This window comes from Oncorhynchus mykiss, chromosome 23 (assembly GCF_057628025.1).
Source record: "Oncorhynchus mykiss isolate SJ-2025 chromosome 23, ASM5762802v1, whole genome shotgun sequence".
Classification (NCBI taxonomy): domain Eukaryota; kingdom Metazoa; phylum Chordata; class Actinopteri; order Salmoniformes; family Salmonidae; genus Oncorhynchus; species Oncorhynchus mykiss.
In genome coordinates this window covers 26960315-26980084 of record NC_143044.1, presented here as the reverse complement: position 1 = coordinate 26980084, position 19770 = coordinate 26960315, and the positions used below count along the sequence as shown (strand labels likewise).

The window sequence follows — 19770 nt, the reverse complement described above, 5'->3', positions numbered from 1 at the left end:
GCTCTCTGTGTACATCCAAGGGCCAGCCGTGCTGCCCTGTTCTGAGCCAATTGCAATTATTATTTTTTTTGTAGCACCTGACCACACGACTGAACAGTAGTCAAGGTGTGACAAAACTAGGGCCTGTAGGACTTGCCTTGTTGATAGTGCTGTTAACAAGGTAGAGCAGCGCTTTATTATGGACAGACTTCTCCCCATCTTAGCCTCTACAGTACTGCATCACTATGTTTTGACCATGACAGTTTACAATCTAGTGTTACTCCAAGCAGTTTAGTCATCTCAACTTGCTCAATTTCCACATTATTTACTATCAGATTTAGTTGAGGTTTAGGGTTTAGTGAGTGTCTTGTTCCAAATACAATGCTTTTAGGTTTAGAAATATTTAGAGCTAACTTATTCCTTGCCATCCACTCTGAATGTAACTGCAGCTTTTTGTTGAGTGTTGGAGTCATTTCAGTCGCTGTGTTAGCTGATGTGTATAGCGTTGAGTCATCCGCATACATAGAAACTGTGGTATGTCGTTAGTAAAAATTGTTAGTAAAATGATTGCCTAAACTTAATGGTTTAACCTTATCCAAAATCTTAACCCTTAATCTTTAAAATTTGACATTTGGAGAAACCGAACGATACTGAGCAGACGGAGTCAACCAAGGGTGTCAAAAGCATTTGATGTTTGGAGCATCTTTGAAATTTGACGTTTGGAGAAACTTAAATAATTCTGGAGAAACTTAAATAATTCTGCTGTGAGACTGTGAGAGCCTGTTGTGAGTTTTATGAACATACAGTATGTGTTTGTGGATATGAGTGTGTGTGTGTAAGGGTGAGTGTGTGTGTGTGTAAGGGTGAGTGTGTGTGTGTGTGGGCGCGCATGCGTGAGAAAGTAATATAATAATATATTCTGTTATATCCTCTTCTCTTCAGCTCTAACCTCAGTCCCCAGACTCATTGGTAACTATATAACCCATACTGCAATTATCTGGTCCAGTAATAAATATACTATTCACTGACAGAGTTAAACCAGGTGAGAATGCCAGTATTAAATTGAATAAATTACGAAACAATAGAAAAGCTGTATTAAAAAATGTGTCCTGTTGCATAGACCATAAAGAAACAAAGTCATTTAGAAATAATTTGTAGAGTGGGAGAGGAGAGCATGTAAGAGGAGGGTGTGTATTTGTGTGTGTGTGGTGTGCATACGGGTGCGTGCCTGTGCACCTAAGTTTGAACTTAATTTGCCCTTAGTTGAGTCACAAAGTGCCTTCAGAAAGTATTCAAACTAGAGATGCACCGATACAACATTTTTGGCCGATACCGGTACCCAATATTTTCCTTGACAAAAAAACAAACAATACCGATACCGATATTTAAAATTGTTGTGGCCTTTTAAGCATTCTAATACAGTTAAATAGTTAACACACACACATGGACGCAGTGGTCACTACAGTCCCTGTTTCGAATCCAGGCTGTATCACATCCGGCCGTGATTGGGAGTCCCATAGGGGGGCGCACAATTGGCAAAGCGTCTTCTGGGTTTTGCCGGGGTAGGCCATCACTGGAAATAAAAATGTGTTCTTAACTTTCTGTGTGTGTGTGTGTGTGTGTGTGTGTGTGTGTGTGTGTGTGTGTGTGTGTGTGTGTGTGTGTGTGTGTGTTAATAAAGATTACACACACACCACACTGACCAAAATGTTATTTTGTTGGCATTTACGAATGTACCCATTCCCAGTAAAACATAATCAAAAGCTACAGTTTTTCTTTCACTTACTTGCTGTGCTGTTTCGTTCATTTGTTCAGTCGTTTCATTCTCAACTAGGATTTCTCATACTATGGAACACAGTTTGGTTCGTTGCGTGTCAAATAACACTATTTGACGTGTAAAATAAGCTTGTTGACCAATCAGGACCTGAATATGACTGCAAGTCACATAATAATTTAACGCATTCATAATTTAAAAAAAAGTAGTTATTACATTTTGAATACGCTATTACTCGTATTTCATATGTCACAACGATTCATCGATACGCATGCTGTGATGCTGGTAAAGTTGTCTAGCGCACCTACAGTGCTGGTCTTAAAAAAAAAGCTAGCTAGCTCATGGATGCAAACAATGTTTTTCCCCAAAAACACAGCAAAACGACATAATCTGTTTCAGTAGCTATAGTTAGCTAGCTAACTATATAGCTAGGTGTCATCATTTAGAAATAACTCTAATTTATGAGACAGTTCTTATTTTATTTATGGTGGTCAGACCCATCTATGTGAAGCTAGCCACAATAAGGATTAGTCACATAGTGGACTTTGCGGTTAGCCGTCAAAATAAAAGTATGTCATTGACATGATGCAAAGAATAGAAATAGTAGAATTATGCCATAATTGAATAGATCATGCTAAAGGTTGGAATGTTGTTATATAAAATCAACAAAACACAATAATTTGTTAATTTGACAAAAATCTGTTGAAATCTCACTGCATGTAATATACTTTAGAATTGCATTGGGGGCATACATATTTCACTGTACAGCCTTACCCCATGTCATTGATCCACAATCTATAGGTATGAGTCTACTCAGTGACACCCAGAAAACAATGGCGTCATAGCTCTTATTGCCGGACTCTGAAACAACTGTGAATTGAGCCACATTTATTGTCTATGTGTATTGAACACTATTCCTGAGGAAAAACAATACTGTGTGGATGTTTTGGAGTCTGATAACTCTGAGGAGGACGTTGGGAAAAAATATCTTGGGTATTAAGTAGACTGATACCCCATTTCACTGACCCCCAATCCTTAGGTAAAGCTGTACAGTGCAATATGAATGTCAATACACACAATAGGCTGACTGGGGAGGTGATTTCACAGTCCCACGATAAGAGCTAGCACGTTAATATTTGCGTAAACTCTTCACAGTTGTGTTCAGTGTGTGTCACCGAGTAGACTCCATTTCATTGCTTCACATTCCAACCTTGTTTAACATTATCTAGTCTAAATATGGGATTATTCCAACAATTGTAACCTTCTGCATCACGTTCAAAGAGGTATGTTGTTATGATCACACCAAGTCTCATTAATCATAAGGCATACACCCCCGCCCTTCTTCTTACCAGAGAGATGCTTAATGGAAAAATTGTGGTAATCAATTTATCATTATATAATTTGTCTTTATATTATATAATGTTTACTTACCCTACATTACTCATCTCATATGTATATACTGTACTCTATACCATCTACTGCATCCTGCCTATGCCGTTCTGCCATCACTCATTTATATATTTTTATGTACATATTCGTATTCATTCCTTTACACTTGTGTGTATAAGGTAGTTGTTGTGAAATTGTTAGGTTATATTACTTGTTAGATATTACTGCATGGTCGGAACTAGAAGCACAAGCATTTCGCTACACTTGCATTAACACCTGCTAACCATGTGTATGTGACAAATACATTTGATTTGACTTTTATTTTTAAGGCAAACCGCAAATTCCACGATTGTGCCTAATCCTTATTGTGGCTAGCTTCACAACACATAACCCGGGCCGGTCGAGCCTCACTAGCCAGATGAAGCCAGCTGGCTGCTTATAACGTTAGCTTTGAGCAACAGGGTTAAGTAGATGGCTAGCTATTGATTTTCATGAACTGACGTTCAATTTGAATAGGCGAACAAACAGTGGCAAATACTTACACACAAGGATTCCTAAATCATTGCTAAGAATAATGACTGCACTCAGCTAGCAATGAGGAATCGGCACAGAAGCGTCCCTCTTCCATGGGGCCAGACCTGATTGAATCAGCCCGGAATCGGGTATCGGACTCGGCACGGAATCAAAATGAATGACTGCCCAGAATCGGCCCAAATACATCAGGCCTTTTCCGTCTACCAGAATTCAGCCGACTTCGTCGACATCTTACCAGAATCTCACCAGAAGCAGCCCGATGCAAATTTAAATATATGTATACAAAATTACCCACGAAAATCAGAAAAGTAATCAAAAAATGGTTTACCTTTGATGATCTTCGGATGTTTTCACTCACGAGACTCCCAGTTATACAACAAATGTTCCTTTTGTTCCATAAAGATTATTTTTATACCCAAAATACTGGCGTTTGTTTGTCGCGTTATGTTCAGAAATCCACAGGAAAGAGCGGTCACGACAACGCAGACATATATTCCAAATAATATCCATAATGTCCACAGAAACATGTCAAACGTTTTTTTATAATAAATCCTCAAGTTGTTTTTAAAATATATATTCGATAATATATCAACCGAGTGTGTAGCTTTTTCAATAACAGCGGGAGAAACAATGGCCACTTTACTCAGTTGCGCAAAACTCCTGACCCCTCCTGTCTCAGCCTCCAGTATTTATGGTGCAGTAGTTTATGTGTCGGGGGGCTAGGGTCAGTTTGTTATATCTGGAGTACTTCTCCTGTCCTATTCGGTGTCCTGTGTGAATTTAAGTGTGCTCTCTCTAATTCTCTCTTTCTCTCTTTCTTTCTCTCTCTCGGAGGACCTGAGCCCTAGGACCATGCCTCAGGACTACCTGGCATGATGACTCCTTGCTGTCCCCAGTCCACCTGGCCGTGCTGCTGCTCCAGTTTCAACTGTTCTGCCTTATTATTATTGGGCTATGCTGGTCATTTATGAACATTTGAACATCTTGGCCATGTTCTGTTATAATCTCCACCCGGCACAGCCAGAAGAGGACTGGCCACCCCACATTGCCTGGTTCCTCTCTAGGTTTCTTCCTAGGTTTTAGCCTTTCTAGGGAGTTTTTCCTAGCCACCGTGCTTCTACACCCGCATTGCTTGCTGTTTGGGGTTTTAGGCTGGGTTTCTGTTCAGCACTTTGAGACATCAGCTGATGTATGAAGGGCTATATAAATAAATTTGATTTGATTTGAAAACTCACTATGAGAGCCTCCACCTATCCACTTACGCAATGTGATCCTTCACGCTCATTTTTTCAAAATAAAAGCCTGAAACTATGTCTAAAGACTGTTGACACCTTAGGGAAGCCATAGAAAAAGGAATCTGGTTGATATCCTTTTAAATGGAGGATAGGCATGCATAGGAACAGAGAGGTTTCAAAATAAGATGCACTTCCTGAGTGGATTTTCCTCAGGCTTTCGCCTGCAATATCAGTTATGTTATACTCACAGACAATATTTTTACAGTTTTGGAAACTTTAGAGTGTTTTCTATCCTAATCGGACAATTATATGCATATTCTAGTTTCTGGGGCTGAGAAATAGGCAGTTTCAAATGGGTACGTTTTTTAGCCAAAAATACTGCCCCCTACACGCAAAAGGTTAAGACCTTGAGAGTGGCTGAGGTGCACCCGTGACCAGCTCGGAAACCAGATGGCAAAGCGGAGAACGTACAGTGAGATCGAAATGGTCAGTGATCTGTTTGTTCACTTGACTTTCCAAGACTTTAGAAAGGCAGGGCAGGATGGATACAGGTCTGTAACAGTTTGGGTCTAGAGTGTCTTCCCCTTTTGAAGAGGGGGATGACCGCGGCCGCTTTCCAATCTTTAGGAATCTCAGATGATACGAAAGAGAGGTTGAACAGATTAGTAATAAGGGTTGCAACAATGGCGGCGAATACATTTAGGAAGAGGGGGTCCAGATTGTCTAGCCCAGCTGATTTGTGGGGATCCAGATTTTGCAGCTCTTTCAGAACATCAGCTGTCTGGACTTGGGTGAAGGAGAAGCGGGGCGGGGGGCTTGGGTTAGTTTCTGTGGGGGGTGCAGAGCTGTTGGCCGGGGTTGTGGTAGCCAGGTGGAGAGCATGGCCGTAGAGAAATGCTTATTGAAATTGTAAATTATCGTGGATTTTTCAGTCGTGACAGTGTTTCCTAGTCTCAGTGTAGTGGGCAGCTGGGAGGAGGTACTTAAATTCTCCATGGACTTTACAGTGTCCCAAAACATTTTGGAATTCGTGCTGCAGGATGCAAATTTTTGTTTCAAAAAGCTAGCCTTTGCTTTTCTAACTGACTGTGTGTATTGATTCCTGACTTCCCTGAAAAGTTGCATATCACAGGGACTATTCGAAGCTAGTGCAGTACGCCACAGGATGTTTTTGTGCTGGTCAAGGGCAGTCAAGTCTGGAGTGAACCAAGGCCTGTATCTGTTCTTAGTTCTACATTTTTTGAAAGGGACATGCTTATTTAAGATGTGGGGGGAAAGCACTTTTAAAGAACAACCAGGTATCCTCTACTGACATGATGAGATCAATATCCTTCCAGGATGCCCGGAAACAAAATCTACCCTACCTGGATGCCTGATTAGTGATTAGTTTGACTTGTCTGCACAGGGCACTGAGTCATTTGTAATTATATATAATATAAAATATATGTAATAATTGATGTAGTGATTAAGAAAAACATGCTGTTTAACTCCCACCTACACTAGTATAATAGATCGCTTAGGGTCATATTGTACAGTGTGTAGGTGGAGCGATCAAATCAGATCACAGTGTGTGTGTGTGTGTGTGTGTGTCAGCTTCAATGCATGGGAAGCTAATGAAGATGATGAATGAGGCATGACAACATTAGTACCCTGGTAGTAGTCCTTAGGGATACATGCACCCACACACACACACACCCAAGCACACACCCACCCAGACGCATACACATGCACACACATAGAGGACAGTGAAAGAGAGAGATGGGAGGTAGGTAGAGTAAAGCATATGTTTCAAAAAGAAGAAGACTGAGAACGGGATAGAAGTTGAGGAAAGGGAATGGAAAAATAAGAACATTCAGACCCTAAGGTGGGCCTAAATTCCCTCTCTCGCTGTCTCACTGTATACCTTTTGCTCATCCGTCTTCTCTCTATTTCAAATGTTCAATATCTCCTATTCCCCATTTATAATGCCAATAGGTCTAACCTCAGCAGGCTAACACAGTCCTGTTCAGGCACTTTGTTCCGTTAACTAGAGGGTATCTGGTTCAAGTCCCACTCTTGCTGATCCTGCCTCAATCGCTACATCACTATGATATAATACAGTGCGTTAGATAATACAGTGTAAACTGGGCCATATTGTAGCACCCACTCACTCATATCTGATGATTATTATCATATTAGTCTTTATTGAGTGGCATCAGGTGCACACAGGGTACTTAACCGGGACAGCTATCCCCCTCACTCACAATCTGTGTGTGTGCCTTTGTATGTCTGTGTGTGTGTGTGTATGTGTGTGTGTGTGTGTGTGTGTGTGTGTATGTGTGTGTGTGTGTGTGTGTGTGTGTGTGAGTGAGTGAGTGCACTCAGTTTACTATGGAAACTGCTCATAACAGGCCAGGCTGCCAACAGAATAAATAATGTCAAGTTATGTAATGTGTGTGTCATGCATAATGAACAGCACTTGTTTGCTCTGTGATTAATCTATCCATTTTATGTATTCTAGTTCGTTTGAGTGTGATGCAAAAGTCAAATCTCTATGAATTCTTTATAAAGCTTTTAAAAAACAAGTGCAATGTTTATTATTATAAAGTAATACAATCTAAAATTATACATATGGATCCTACCACCAAATGTCTTGTCAGTTTCTCCAGTTATACCATGCTGTGTTTCTGTAGCATTTCTTTCCCTCGTAGTGCTACTAAGCCTAATTTTAACCCTTAACCCTTAACCCCTGACATCTAACCTTTATCTCCTCACCTGTAGTTTCAGTAGCGTCCAGACTGCCAGCTAGCTGCTCCAGTAGTCGCACTCTGGCTGCATTCCTGCGATGTTTTTTCCCCTCGTAGTGTTGCTGGGCCATCAGAGGATTGTTGAACCAGGCTCCACACAGACAGCAGTACTTCCCTGTCTCACCACTCCCACCACCACTACCCACCACCGCCACCTGGGGTGCTAGAGAGGAGGGCCATGGTAGGGCAGGTGAGGCATGGGGAGGGGTGGAGTCACTGGGCTGGGGGGTAGAAGGGGATGAGTCTGGGGGAGTGAGGGAAAAGGGAAAGGAGATAGAAGGGAGCACGGAAAAGGGGGTAGGGTGGGAGATAGGATAATGAAGGGTAGGGGATAAGGGTGGGATAAGAGGGGCAGGAAGGAGAGGAGAAGAGACAACAATATAAATATAAGGGAAGGAGAAACAGGAGGAGGGAGGAGAGGGGGAGAGGAAGAGCACATTAAAATCATCTCAAGTAAATAATAGACTACAAACATCAATAAATTCTAATTGTTGTAATGAGTCCATCGGAAATTACATCTACATCAAAACATTAGAGCGGTGTTGAGAGTCACACTAAAGCATGTGCACACACATACACACACACACACAGTCAATAAGGTACCTGGCAAGACCACCTCACAGGGGACTGCTGTGAGCACAGAGAGATATATTGCTCCCGGCCTGATCCATGAAGGCCAGATGAGGGTCAGAGAAAGGCCAACTGCAGTCCCGAGACCATCTTACTCTCAGACTGTCGAGGCAAAGCGTGTGTGTGTTTGTGTGTGTTTAACTGGTACAGTGCCTTGCGAAAGTATTCGGCCCCCTTGAACTTTGCGACCTCTTGCCACATTTCATGCTTCAAACATAAAGATATAAACTGTATTTGTTTGTGAAGAATCAACAACAAGTGGGACACAATCATGAAGTGGAACGACATTTATTGGATATTTCAAACTTTTTTAACAAATCAAAAACTGAAAAATTGGGCGTGCAAAATTATTCAGCCCCCTTAAGTTAATACTTTGTAGCGCCACCTTTTGCTGCGATTACAGCTGTAAGTCGCTTGGGGTATGTCTCTATCAGTTTTGCACATCGAGAGACTGACATTTTTCCCATTCCTCCTTGCAAAACAGCTCGAGCTCAGTGAGGTTGGATGGAGAGCATTTGTGAACAGCAGTTTTCAGTTCTTTCCACAGATTCTCGATTGGATTCAGGTCTGGACTTTGACTTGGCCATTCTAACACCTGGATATGTTTATTTTTGAACCATTCCATTGTAGATTTTGCTTTATGTTTTGGATCATTGTCTTGTTGGAAGACAAATCTCCGTCCCAGTCTCAGGTCTTTTGCAGACTCCATCAGGTTTTCTTCCAGAATGGTCCTGTATTTGGCTCCATCCATCTTCCCATCAATTTTAACCATCTTCCCTGTCCCTGCTGAAGAAAAGCAGGCCCAAACCATGATGCTGCCACCACCATGTTTGACAGTGGGGATGGTGTGTTCAGCTGTGTTGCTTTTACGCCAAACATAACGTTTTGCATTGTTGCCAAAAAGTTCAATTTTGCTTTCATCTGACCAGAGCACCTTCTTCCACATGTTTGGTGTGTCTCCCAGGTGGCTTGTGGCAAACTTTAAACGACACTTTTTATGGATATCTTTAAGAAATGGCTTTCTTCTTGCCACTCTTCCATAAAGGCCAGATTTGTGCAATATACGACTGATTGTTGTCCTATGGACAGAGTCTCCCACCTCATCTGTAGATCTCTGCAGTTCATCCAGAGCGATCATGGGCCTCTTGGCTGCATCTCTGATCAGTCTTCTCCTTGTATGAGCTGAAAGTTTAGAGGGACGGCCAGGTCTTGGTAGATTTGCAGTGGTCTGATACTCCTTCCATTTCAATATTATCACTTGCATAGTGCTCCTTGGGATGTTTAAAGCTTGGGAAATCTTTTTGTATCCAAATCCGGCTTTAAACTTTTTCACAACAGTATCTCGGACCTGCCTGGTGTGTTCCTTGTTCTTCATGATGCTCTCTGCGCTTTTAACGGACCTCTGAGACTATCACAGTGCAGGTGCATTTATACGGAGACTTGATTACACACAGGTGGATTGTATTTATCATCATTAGTCATTTAGGTCAACATTGGATCATTCAGAGATCCTCACTGAACTTCTGGAGAGAGTTTGCTGCACTGAAAGTAAAGGGGCTGAATAATTTTGCACGCCCAATTTTTCATTTTTTGATTTGTTAAAAAAGTTTGAAATATCCAATAAATGTCGTTCCACTTCATGATTGTGTCCCACTTGTTGTTGATTCTTCACAAAAAAATACAGTTTTATATCTTTATGTTTGAATTCTGAAATGTGGCAAAAGGTCGCAAAGTTCAAGGGGGCCGAATACTTTCGCAAGGCACTGTATATTTGTTAATTGCGTGTGTGCTTGTCAGTGTGTTTTGTGTGTGCGTCATATGTTTTGTGTATGTGTGTCATATGCTAATGTCACAAGCAATCTCCATAGACAAACATTGGCAGTAGAATGTCTTTACTTAAGAGCTCAGTGACTTTCAATGTGGCACTGTCATAGGTTGCCACCGTTCCAACAAGTCAGTTCGTCAAATTTCTGCCCTGCTAGAGCTGTCCTGGTCAACTGTAAGTGCTAGGAGAAACAACGGCTCAGAGGTAGGCCACACAAGCTCACAAAATAGGATCGCCGAGTGCTGAAGCGCTTAGCGCGTAAAACCGTCTATCCTCAGTTGCAACACTCACTACTGAGTTCCAAATAACCTCAGGAAGCAAAGTCATCACAATAACTGTTCGTTGGAAACTTCATGAAATGGGTTTCCATGGCCGAGCAGCCACACACAACCCTAAGATCACCATGCGCAATGTCAAGCATCGGCTGAAGTGGTGTAAACCTCACCGCCATTCGACTCAGGACCAGTGGGAACGCATTCTAGCTGTCCGACGGACAAATCTGGGAATGGTGGAAGCCAGGAGAACACTACCTGCCCCAATGCATAGTGCCAACTGTAAAGTTTGGTGGACAAGGAATAATCGTCTGGGGCTGTTTTTCATGGTTCGGGCTAGACCTCTAAGTTCAAGTGAAGGGAAATATTAACACTACAGCATAGAATGACATTCTAGACGATTCTGTGCTTCCAACTTTGTGCCAACAGTTTGGGGAAGGCCCTTTCCTGTTTCAGCATAGCAATGCCCCCATGCACAAAGCGAGGTCTATACAGAAATTGTTCGTCGAGATCGGTGTGGAAGAACTTGACTGGCCTACACAGAACACTGACCTCAACCCCATCAAGTAGCTTTGGGATGAACTGGAACGCCAACTGCGAGCCAGGCCTAATCGCCCAACACCATTGCCTGACCTCACTAATGCTCTTGTGGCTGATGGATGCAAGTCCCTGCAGCAATGTTCCACCATCTAGTAGAAAGCCTTCCCAGAAGAGTGGAGGCTGTTATTGCAGCAAAGGGGGGACAACCTCCATATTAAGGCACATGATTTTGGAATGCCATATTTAACGAGCAGGTGTCCACATACTTTTGGTCATGTAGTGTAAGTGTGCATGTGCGCTAGTACATGTCATGTCATATGTATGCTTCTGTGTGTGTGACCATTCATCAGACATTTCTCTCTTCCCCCTCATATTCTGTAAAGATAAAAAAGAGAAGTGGATGTATTCTAGGTGACCCTGTTGAAAAATGGCAGCCTGGTTACCACGGAAACAGGCCATTAATAGCCCAAGCGCCGACAGGATGAGACCCGGGGTCACAGACTGTGGTGTGTGTTGTGAGTGTGTTGTGTGTGTGTGTTTGTCAATCTCTCTGTGTGTGTGTATGTATGTGTGTGTGTGTGGCATGGAGCGACATAACAGGTCACTCATGACTCGCAGATGCCAGACACAAAAGGGAGTGTGTGTGAGTGTTTGCGTGTGACGGCAAGCATTTGAAAGTGTGAGCTGTGTATGTTTGCATGAGGGTGTGTGTGCATGTATGCATGTAAAGGTGTGTGTATGAGTGAGTGCATTGTAAAATCCAAATCAAATCAAATGTTATTGGTCACATACACATGGTTAACAATGTTAATCCGAGTGCAACGAAATGCTTGTGCTTCTATTACAACAGTGTAATATCTAACAAGTAATCTAACCATTCCCCAACAACTACCTAACACACAAATCTAAAAGGATGGAATAAGAATATGTACATATAAATATATGGATGAGCGATGGCCGAGCATCAGAGGCAAGATGCAATAGATGGTATAAGATGTAATATAAACATATGACATGAGTAATGTAAGATATGTAAACATTAATAAAGTGGCATTGTTTAAAGTGACTAGTGAGTCTCTCAGGAACCAATACACACAGTCAGTCAGGAAAGCAAAGACTAGCTTTTTCAAACAGAAATTTGCATCCTATAGCTCTAACTCCAAAAAGTTTTGGGACACTGTTAAGTCCATGGAGAATAAGAGCACCTCCTCCCAGCTGCCCACTTCACTGAGGCTAGGTAACACTGTCACCAACAATAAATCCACGATAATCGAGAATTTCAAGAAGCATTTCACTACGGCTGGCCATGCTTTCCACCTGGCTACCCCAACCCCAACAGCTCCGAACACCCCGCAGCTACTTGCCCAAGCCTCCCCAGCTTCTCCTTCACCCAAATCCAGATAGCTGATGTTCTGAAAGAGCTGCAAAACCTGGACCCCTACAAATCAGCTGGGCTAGACAATCTGGACCATCTCTTTCTAACATTATCTGCCGACATTGTTGCAATCCCTATTACCAGTCTGTTAAACCTCTCTTTTGTATCATCCAAGATCCCTAAAGATTGGAAAGCTGCCGCGGTCATACCCCTCTTCAAAAGAGGGTGACACTCTAGACCCTAACCGTTATAGACCTATATCCATCCTGCCCTGCCTATCTAAAGTATTCTAAAGATCGATTCGAATCCCACTGTATCTTCTCCGCTGTGCAATCCGGTTTCCGAGCTGGTCACGGGTGCACCTCAGCCACGCTCAAGGTACTAAATGATATCATAACGGCCATCGATAAAAGACAGCACTGTGCAGCCGTCTTCATCGACCTGGCCAAGGCTTTTGACTCTGTCAATCACCGTATTCTCATCGGCAGACTCAACAGCCTTGGTTTCTCTAATGACTGCCTTGCCTGGTTAACCAACTACTTCTCAGACAGAGTTCAGTGTGTCAAATCGGAGGGCCTGTTGTCTGGACCTCTGGCAGTCTCTATGGGGGTACCACAGGGTTCAATTGTCGGGCCGACGCTTACCTGGTGAAATAAAAATAAATAAAAATGTAGGCAGCAGCCTCTCTGAGTTAGTTATTGCTGTTTAGCAGTCTGATGGCATTGAGATAGAAGCTGTTTTTCAGTCTCTCGGTCCCAGCTTTGATGCACCTGTACTGACCTCACATTCTGGATGGTAGCAGGGTGAACAGGCAGTGGCTCGGGTGGTTGTTGTCCTTGATTATCTTTTTGGCCTTCCTGCGACATCAGGTGCTGTAGGTGTCCTGGTGCGCAGGTAGTTTGCACCCCGGTGATGCGTTGTGCAGACCGCACCATACTCTGGAGAGCCTTGCGGTTTTGGGCGGTGCAGTTGCCGTATCAGGCGGTGATACAGCCTGACAGGATGCTCTTTATTGTGCATCTGTATAAAGTTTGTCAGGGTTTTAGGTGACAAGACAAATGTCTTCAGCCTCCTGAGGTTGAAGAGGCAATGTTGCTCCTTCTTCACCACACTGTCTTTGTGGGTGTACCATTTAAGTTTGTTTGTGATGTGTACACCTAGGAACTTAAAACTTTCCACCTTCTCCACTACTGTCCCTTCGATGTGGATGGGGGGGTACTCCCTCTGCTGTTCCCTGAAGTCCACGATAATCTTCTTTGTTTTGTTAACGTTGAGTGAGAGGTTGTTTTCCTGACACCACACTCCGAGTTCCCTCACCTCCTCCCTGTAGGCCGTCTCGTCGTTGTTGGTAATCAACCCACTATTGTTGTGTTGTCTGCAAACTTGATGATTGAGTTGGAGGCGTGCATGGCCATGCAGTCATGGGTGAACAGGGAGTACATGAGGGGGCTGAGGACGCGCCCTTGTGGGGCCCCAGTGTTGAGGGTCAGCGAAGTGGAGATGTTGTTTCTTACCTTCACGACCTCGGGGAAGCCCGTCAGAACGTCCAGGTCCCAATTGCACAGGGCGGGGTTGAGACCCAGGGCCTCCAGCTTAATGATGAGCTTGGATGGTACTATGGTGTTGAATGCTGAGCTGTAGTCAATGAACAGAATTCTTACATAGGTATTCCTCTTGTCTAGATGGGATAGAGCAGTGTGCAGTGTCTGATGGTGATTGAATCGTCTGTGGACCTGTTGGGGCGTTGTGCAAACTGAAGTGGGTCTAGGGTGGCAGGTAAAGTGGAAGTGATATGATCCTTGACTAGTCTCTCAAAGCACTTCATGATGACAGAAGTGAGTGCTATGGGGCGATAGTCATTTAGTTCAGTTATCTTTGCCTTCTTGGGTACAGGAACAATAGTGGCCATCTTGAAGCATGTGGGGACAGCAGACTGGGATAGGGAGAGATTGAATATGTCCATAAACACACCAGCCAGCTGGTCTGCGCATGCTCTGTGGACGCGACTAGGGATGCCGCCTGGGCCAGCAGCCTCGTGAGGGTTAACACGTTTAAATGTTTTACTCACGTTGGCCACGGAGAAAGAGAGGGCGGGCCCGCAGTCCTTCTTAGCGGGCTGCATCAGTGGCACTGTATTATCCTCAAAGCGGGCAAAGAAGGTGTTTAGTTTGTCTGGAAGCAATACGTTGGTGACCATGACTTGGCTGGTTTCTTTTTGTAGTCCATAATTACCTGTAAGCCCTGTCACTTACATCTCGTGTCTGAGCTGTTGAATTGCGACTTTTTCCCAATACCAACATTTCGCTTGTTTGATTGCCTTGCGGATGGAATAACTACAGTGCTTATATTCAGCCATATGCCCAGTCCTCTTTCCGTGGTTAAATTAGGTGGTTCACACTTTCAGTTTGCGCGAATGCCACCAGCCATCCATGGTTTTGTTTAGGGTAGGTTTTTATAGTGGGTACAACATCGTCAATGCACTTCCTTAAAAAGTCACTCACTGAGTCAGCGTATGGATCGATGTTATTCTCTGAGACTGTCCGGAACATTTCACAGAGCAAGGCAATCTTGAAGCGTAGATTCCGATTGGTCAGACCAGCGTTGAATGGTTCTAGTCATGGTTACATCCTGTTTGAGTTTATGCCTATAGGACGTTAGGAGCAAGATGGAGTTGTGGTCGGATTTGCCGAAGGAAGGGTGAGGGAGGACCTTGTATGCATTGCGCAAGTTGGAGTAGCAGTGGTCCAATGCATGCTTGTGGGTCATTGTTGAAGATGTGCTTAGTGAAAGCAGAGAGAGTGGTTTGTTAGGTACATAGCCAAATACTGTAGTGTGAGAAAGCTATGATGCGAGATGGCTTGTCAAACTGTCTAGTTCTGCCATCTACACAGTGCTAGTGTCTTTAGAGTGCTACTCAGAAAATACTTTTCATTTTCCACTTCACATCTTCATCACATATTTGACATTGTCAGTCGTACACTGAGTATACCAAACATTAGGAATATCTTCCTAATATTGAGTTGCACCCTCCACCACCTTCCTTTTGCCCTCATGACAGCCTCAATTCGTTGGGACAGGAAAAACCCAGCAGCGTTGAAGTCCTTGACACAAACCAGCGCGCCTGGCACCTACTACCACAACCCATTCAAAGGCACTTATATGAATGGCAATCCATGTCTCAATTGTCTGAAGGCTTAAAAATCATTCTTTAATCTGTTTCCTCCCCTTCATCTACACTAATTGATGTGGATTTAACAGGTGACATCAATAAGGGATCACAGTCTTCACTTGTATTCACCTGGCCAGTCTATGTCATTGTCACGAGAATTTTCAATCCCAATGATAATAACTGACAATCAATAGCTCTGCCCAATCCCCGAGATCTGTAAGACCATGGGTTTAATAATAATTAGTCAAAGATAGTACAGTTTATTGACGAGAGCGCTCTGAAGTCCATTATTCAAAGACACCCATTTTATAGCTGCGCACACAAACAGTTGGTGAGTTTTATCCTTCTCCATAGTTCTCACCACTGTGTATCACTACCCAGCTGACAGTTCCATTCCCACGAGATTAGGGAAACCTTGAGGGGTACTCCCTATGCTATCAAAAGTTTCTCAGAGGCCTAGCCAGGTCGGTTCAAACACAGTTGAATTGTTCTTCGGTAGGCACACACAAGTTCAAATCCTAAACTAAGCCTTGCTCAGACAGTCTGTGTTTTTCCACTATACAGATACATTGTTTAATCGAATTCTGACTAAAACTACACACATCATCAGATTATAATTTTATGATTCTAATCAATTTCATACAATTATAAGGTTTCAGAGTGGAATTACGTAATCAGTCATGGAAAGAGCAAGTGTTCTCAATGTTTTGTATACTCAGTGTATATCGGTATAATATATCTGATGGCTCTGTAGGATACATCATTGCCTTGTCCATGTCTTAGGTGCAGGGTTGGTTGAGTAACACATTACATGAAATCCGTTACATGTAAGGGATTACCAAAACATGGTAACTGTAATTTTTGCTGGTAATTACGTTACCAGCAAAAATATTGTAATCAGATTACAGATTCTTTTGAAAAACGAGATGATTACTTATAAAAATAAATCTTGTGACAGTTGTTTTCTCAGTAACATTCAAATCATCATTGAAAAAACGTGCAAATTTAAGTTTGTTCCACCTGAGCGAGTCTGACCACAAGTCAGAGACCACTATGATGACACAACAAATGTGTTTGATAGATCGTGGGAAAAGAGCAGCTTTTGTAGGCTACAGACCAAGGTATGTCTTCCAATGGTGCGACTGCTGTCGGCATCCAGAGATGAATAAACACTTAGAGGTAAGGATGACAGCAGTGGTGTAGTCTACGGCGATACGGATATCACTTATTATTGACATCTACATAGCGCATTGATGTGAATCACACTTCTGCTCTCTTATTTCGATATTTGAGCCTTGTGAATTGTGGCTGCTGTCTGTTCACAAATCTAAATGTGTATTTGAACACAATAATGGTTGAATTCAAGATGTTTAAGCTGCCTATCAAACATTGTTTTTGAAACCAGTGGACAGCCAGTGAAAAATGTGTTCTTGAAACAGCTGCGTAGTGCGGATCCCAGCCTATGGAACAAAAAGAGGACTTTTATTGCTTAATCTAATTAATGCTGATAAAAAACAAAATCAATACTGTAGGCCTAATGGACACATGCTCAAACTCACACACTTTTGATAGACTTAAAGCGGCAATCTATAGTTGCTACATCCATTTTTTTGACTTATATATACAGTTGACGTCTACATACACTTATGTTTACATACACTTAGGTTGGAGTCATTAAAACTTGTTTTTCAACCACTCTACAAATTTCTTGTTAGCAAACTGTAGTTTTGGCAAGTAGGTTAGGACATCTACTTTGTGCAAGACACAAGTCATTTTTCCAACAATTGTTTACAGAGATTATTTCACTTATAATTCACTCTATCACAATTCCAGTGGGTCAGAAGTTTACATACACTAAGTTGACTGTATCTAAATTCCAGAAAATTATGTCATGGCTTTAGAAGGTTCTGATAGGCTAATTGACATAATTTGAGTCAATTGGAGGTGTACCTGTGGAAGAATTTCAAGGCCTACCTTCAAACTAAGTGCCTCTGTGCTTGACATCATGGGAAAATCAAAAGAAATCAGCCAAGACCTCAGAAAAACATTAAAGCCCTCCACAAGTCTGGTTAATCATTGGGAGCAATTTCCAAACGCCTGAAGGTACCACATTCATCTGTACAAACAATAGTACACAAGTATAAACACCATGGGACCACACAGTGTCATATCGCTCAGGAGGACACACGTTCTGTCCTAGAGATGAACGTAGTTTTGTGGGAAAAGTGCAAATCATTCCCAGAACATCAGCCAAGTACCTTGTGAAGATGCTGGAAGAAACAGGTACAAAAGTATATAAATCCACAGTAAAACAAGTCCCATATCGACATGACCTGAAAGGCTGCTCAGAAAGGAAGAAGCCACTGCTCCAAAACCACCATAAAAAAGCCAGACTAGGGTTTGCAACTGCACATGGGGACAAAGATCGAACTTTTGGAGATATGTCCTCTGGTCTGATGAAACAAAAATAGAACTATTTGGCCATAATGACCATCCTTATTTTTGGAGGAAAAAGGGGGAGGCTTGCAAGCCGAAGATCACCATCCCAAATGTGAAGCACGGGGGTGGCAGCATCATGTTGTGGGGGTGCTTTGCGGCAGGAGGGACTGGTGCACTTCACAAAATAGATGGCTTCATGAGGTAGGAAAATTATGTGGGTATATTGAAGAGACATCTCAATACATTAGTCAGGAAGTTACAGCTTGGTCACAAATGGGTCTTCCAAACGGACAATGACCCCAAGCATACTTCCAAAGTTGTGGCAAAATGGCTTAAGGACAACAAAGTCAAGGTATTGGAGTGGCCATCACAAAGCTCTGACCTCAATCCCATAGAACATTTTTGGGCAGAACTGAAAAAGCGAGTGCGAGCAAGGAGGCCTACAAACCTGACTCAGTTACACCAGCGCTGTCAGGAGGAATGGGCCAAAATTCACCCAACTTATTGTGGGAAGCTTGTGGAAGGCTACCGGAAACGTTTGACCCAAGTTAAACAATTTAAAGTCAATGCTACCAAATACTAATTGAGTGTATGTAAACTTCTGACCCACTGGGAACGTGATGAAAGAAAGAAAAGCTGAAATAAATCATTCAACTGTAACTTATTAATGCCTCATGAGCTTAGTTAAATTGTCACACTCCATGAAAACCCAAAATATAAGCTTGTTTTTCTCCAATGTTTGTAAACATTGTAATTGTAAACGAACACTGTACAGCCTCAATACATGGTTAAAACAATAATGTTGATATCATGGATGGTCAGTCCTTGCATCCATAGCTCTGTCTATTAATCTGTGGTTACATTTCTCCTTACCTATCCCTCAGCTTTTTACCAAAACAGAGGTGGGGCGACCGTTTTGTTATTGTTTCCTCTGTGGATTTGCCCTTTAAACAGCTACATATTATCAAGATATCAAAGTGTCACCAACAAGAAGGTAAACAATAGCCTATAGAAAATGCGTCATATGGCATTACTTTTTCACGTGTAAATAGCACTTTTCAGTAGTGCTCAAAGCATGCCATTCCATGAGCGCAGCATTTATTTTTCAACTTGAATCAATTAGCCCAATCAGTCCTCCATGACAACCACATCATAAACAACAGCTAATAAATCCTTCATTTCGGGGTTATGCTCAGGTAAAACAATTAGACTAATCTCTACTTCCATATTTCCAAGTCCTATTCTTGAAGATTAAGGGGTATAACATTTATTGGATTGACTGGAATTCTGATAGACTTTGTGTTTTAATGTAAAGATATAACTTAATCGTATTATTATATGTAGTAGAAAGCGATTGGTTAGAAGAAGCCTACATAACCAACACATGAAGTAAAATTTAACATCTATATATGGCCAGCTATGTAAACTCTGACATTGATTTATCCTGCAATAGATGTGGTTCAATTGTCTTTTTGTCTTCTTCTAATGCCTCTTAAGAGGAAAGTAATCAAATTACATTACTGAGTTTGGGTAATCTAAAAGTTATGTTACTGATTACAGTCTTGGGCAGGTAACTCTAACAAATTAGATTAAGAAAGTGACCTAAACCAACACTGCTTAGGTGTGTATTTTTGAACACAGAGAGAGAGGAGTGTGTGCATTTGTTGGTAATGCCGTGAGCTCGTTAGTTAGAAATACTTTGGCTAAATGGGTCCTTGTTCACATAGTTACAGTATCTAGGGCTGTGTCTCTGTACCTCTCACCAACTCACACTCATATGCACACACGCACGCAAATACATACGCAAATCCACACACACACAC

General features: G+C 42.3%; 1 protein-coding gene and 1 long non-coding RNA gene across 6 annotated transcripts in view; one reads left to right on the top strand and one right to left on the bottom strand.

Moving 5' to 3' along the window:
* Positions 1 to 19770, top strand: part of LOC149972554 (uncharacterized) — a 365695-nt gene that overhangs the window by 102693 nt on the left and 243232 nt on the right. The window contains exon 3 of one of the 5 annotated variants that reach the window (XR_016491029.1): positions 4511 to 4602. The exons of the other annotated variants lie outside the window; for them this stretch is intronic. This is a non-coding gene — a long non-coding RNA (uncharacterized LOC149972554). Of the gene's footprint in view, positions 1 to 4510; positions 4603 to 19770 lie in introns of those variants that run through there. 5 annotated transcript variants of the gene reach the window in all.
* The window catches only part of LOC149972555 (zinc finger matrin-type protein 4-like), a 40226-nt gene continuing 26203 nt past the window's right edge, over positions 5748 to 19770 (bottom strand). The window contains exon 2 of the mRNA XM_090217205.1: positions 5748 to 7941. Coding sequence (XP_090073331.1) covers positions 7619 to 7941 — 323 coding nt within the window. The 3' untranslated portion in view covers positions 5748 to 7618. The remainder of the gene's footprint in view (positions 7942 to 19770) is intronic.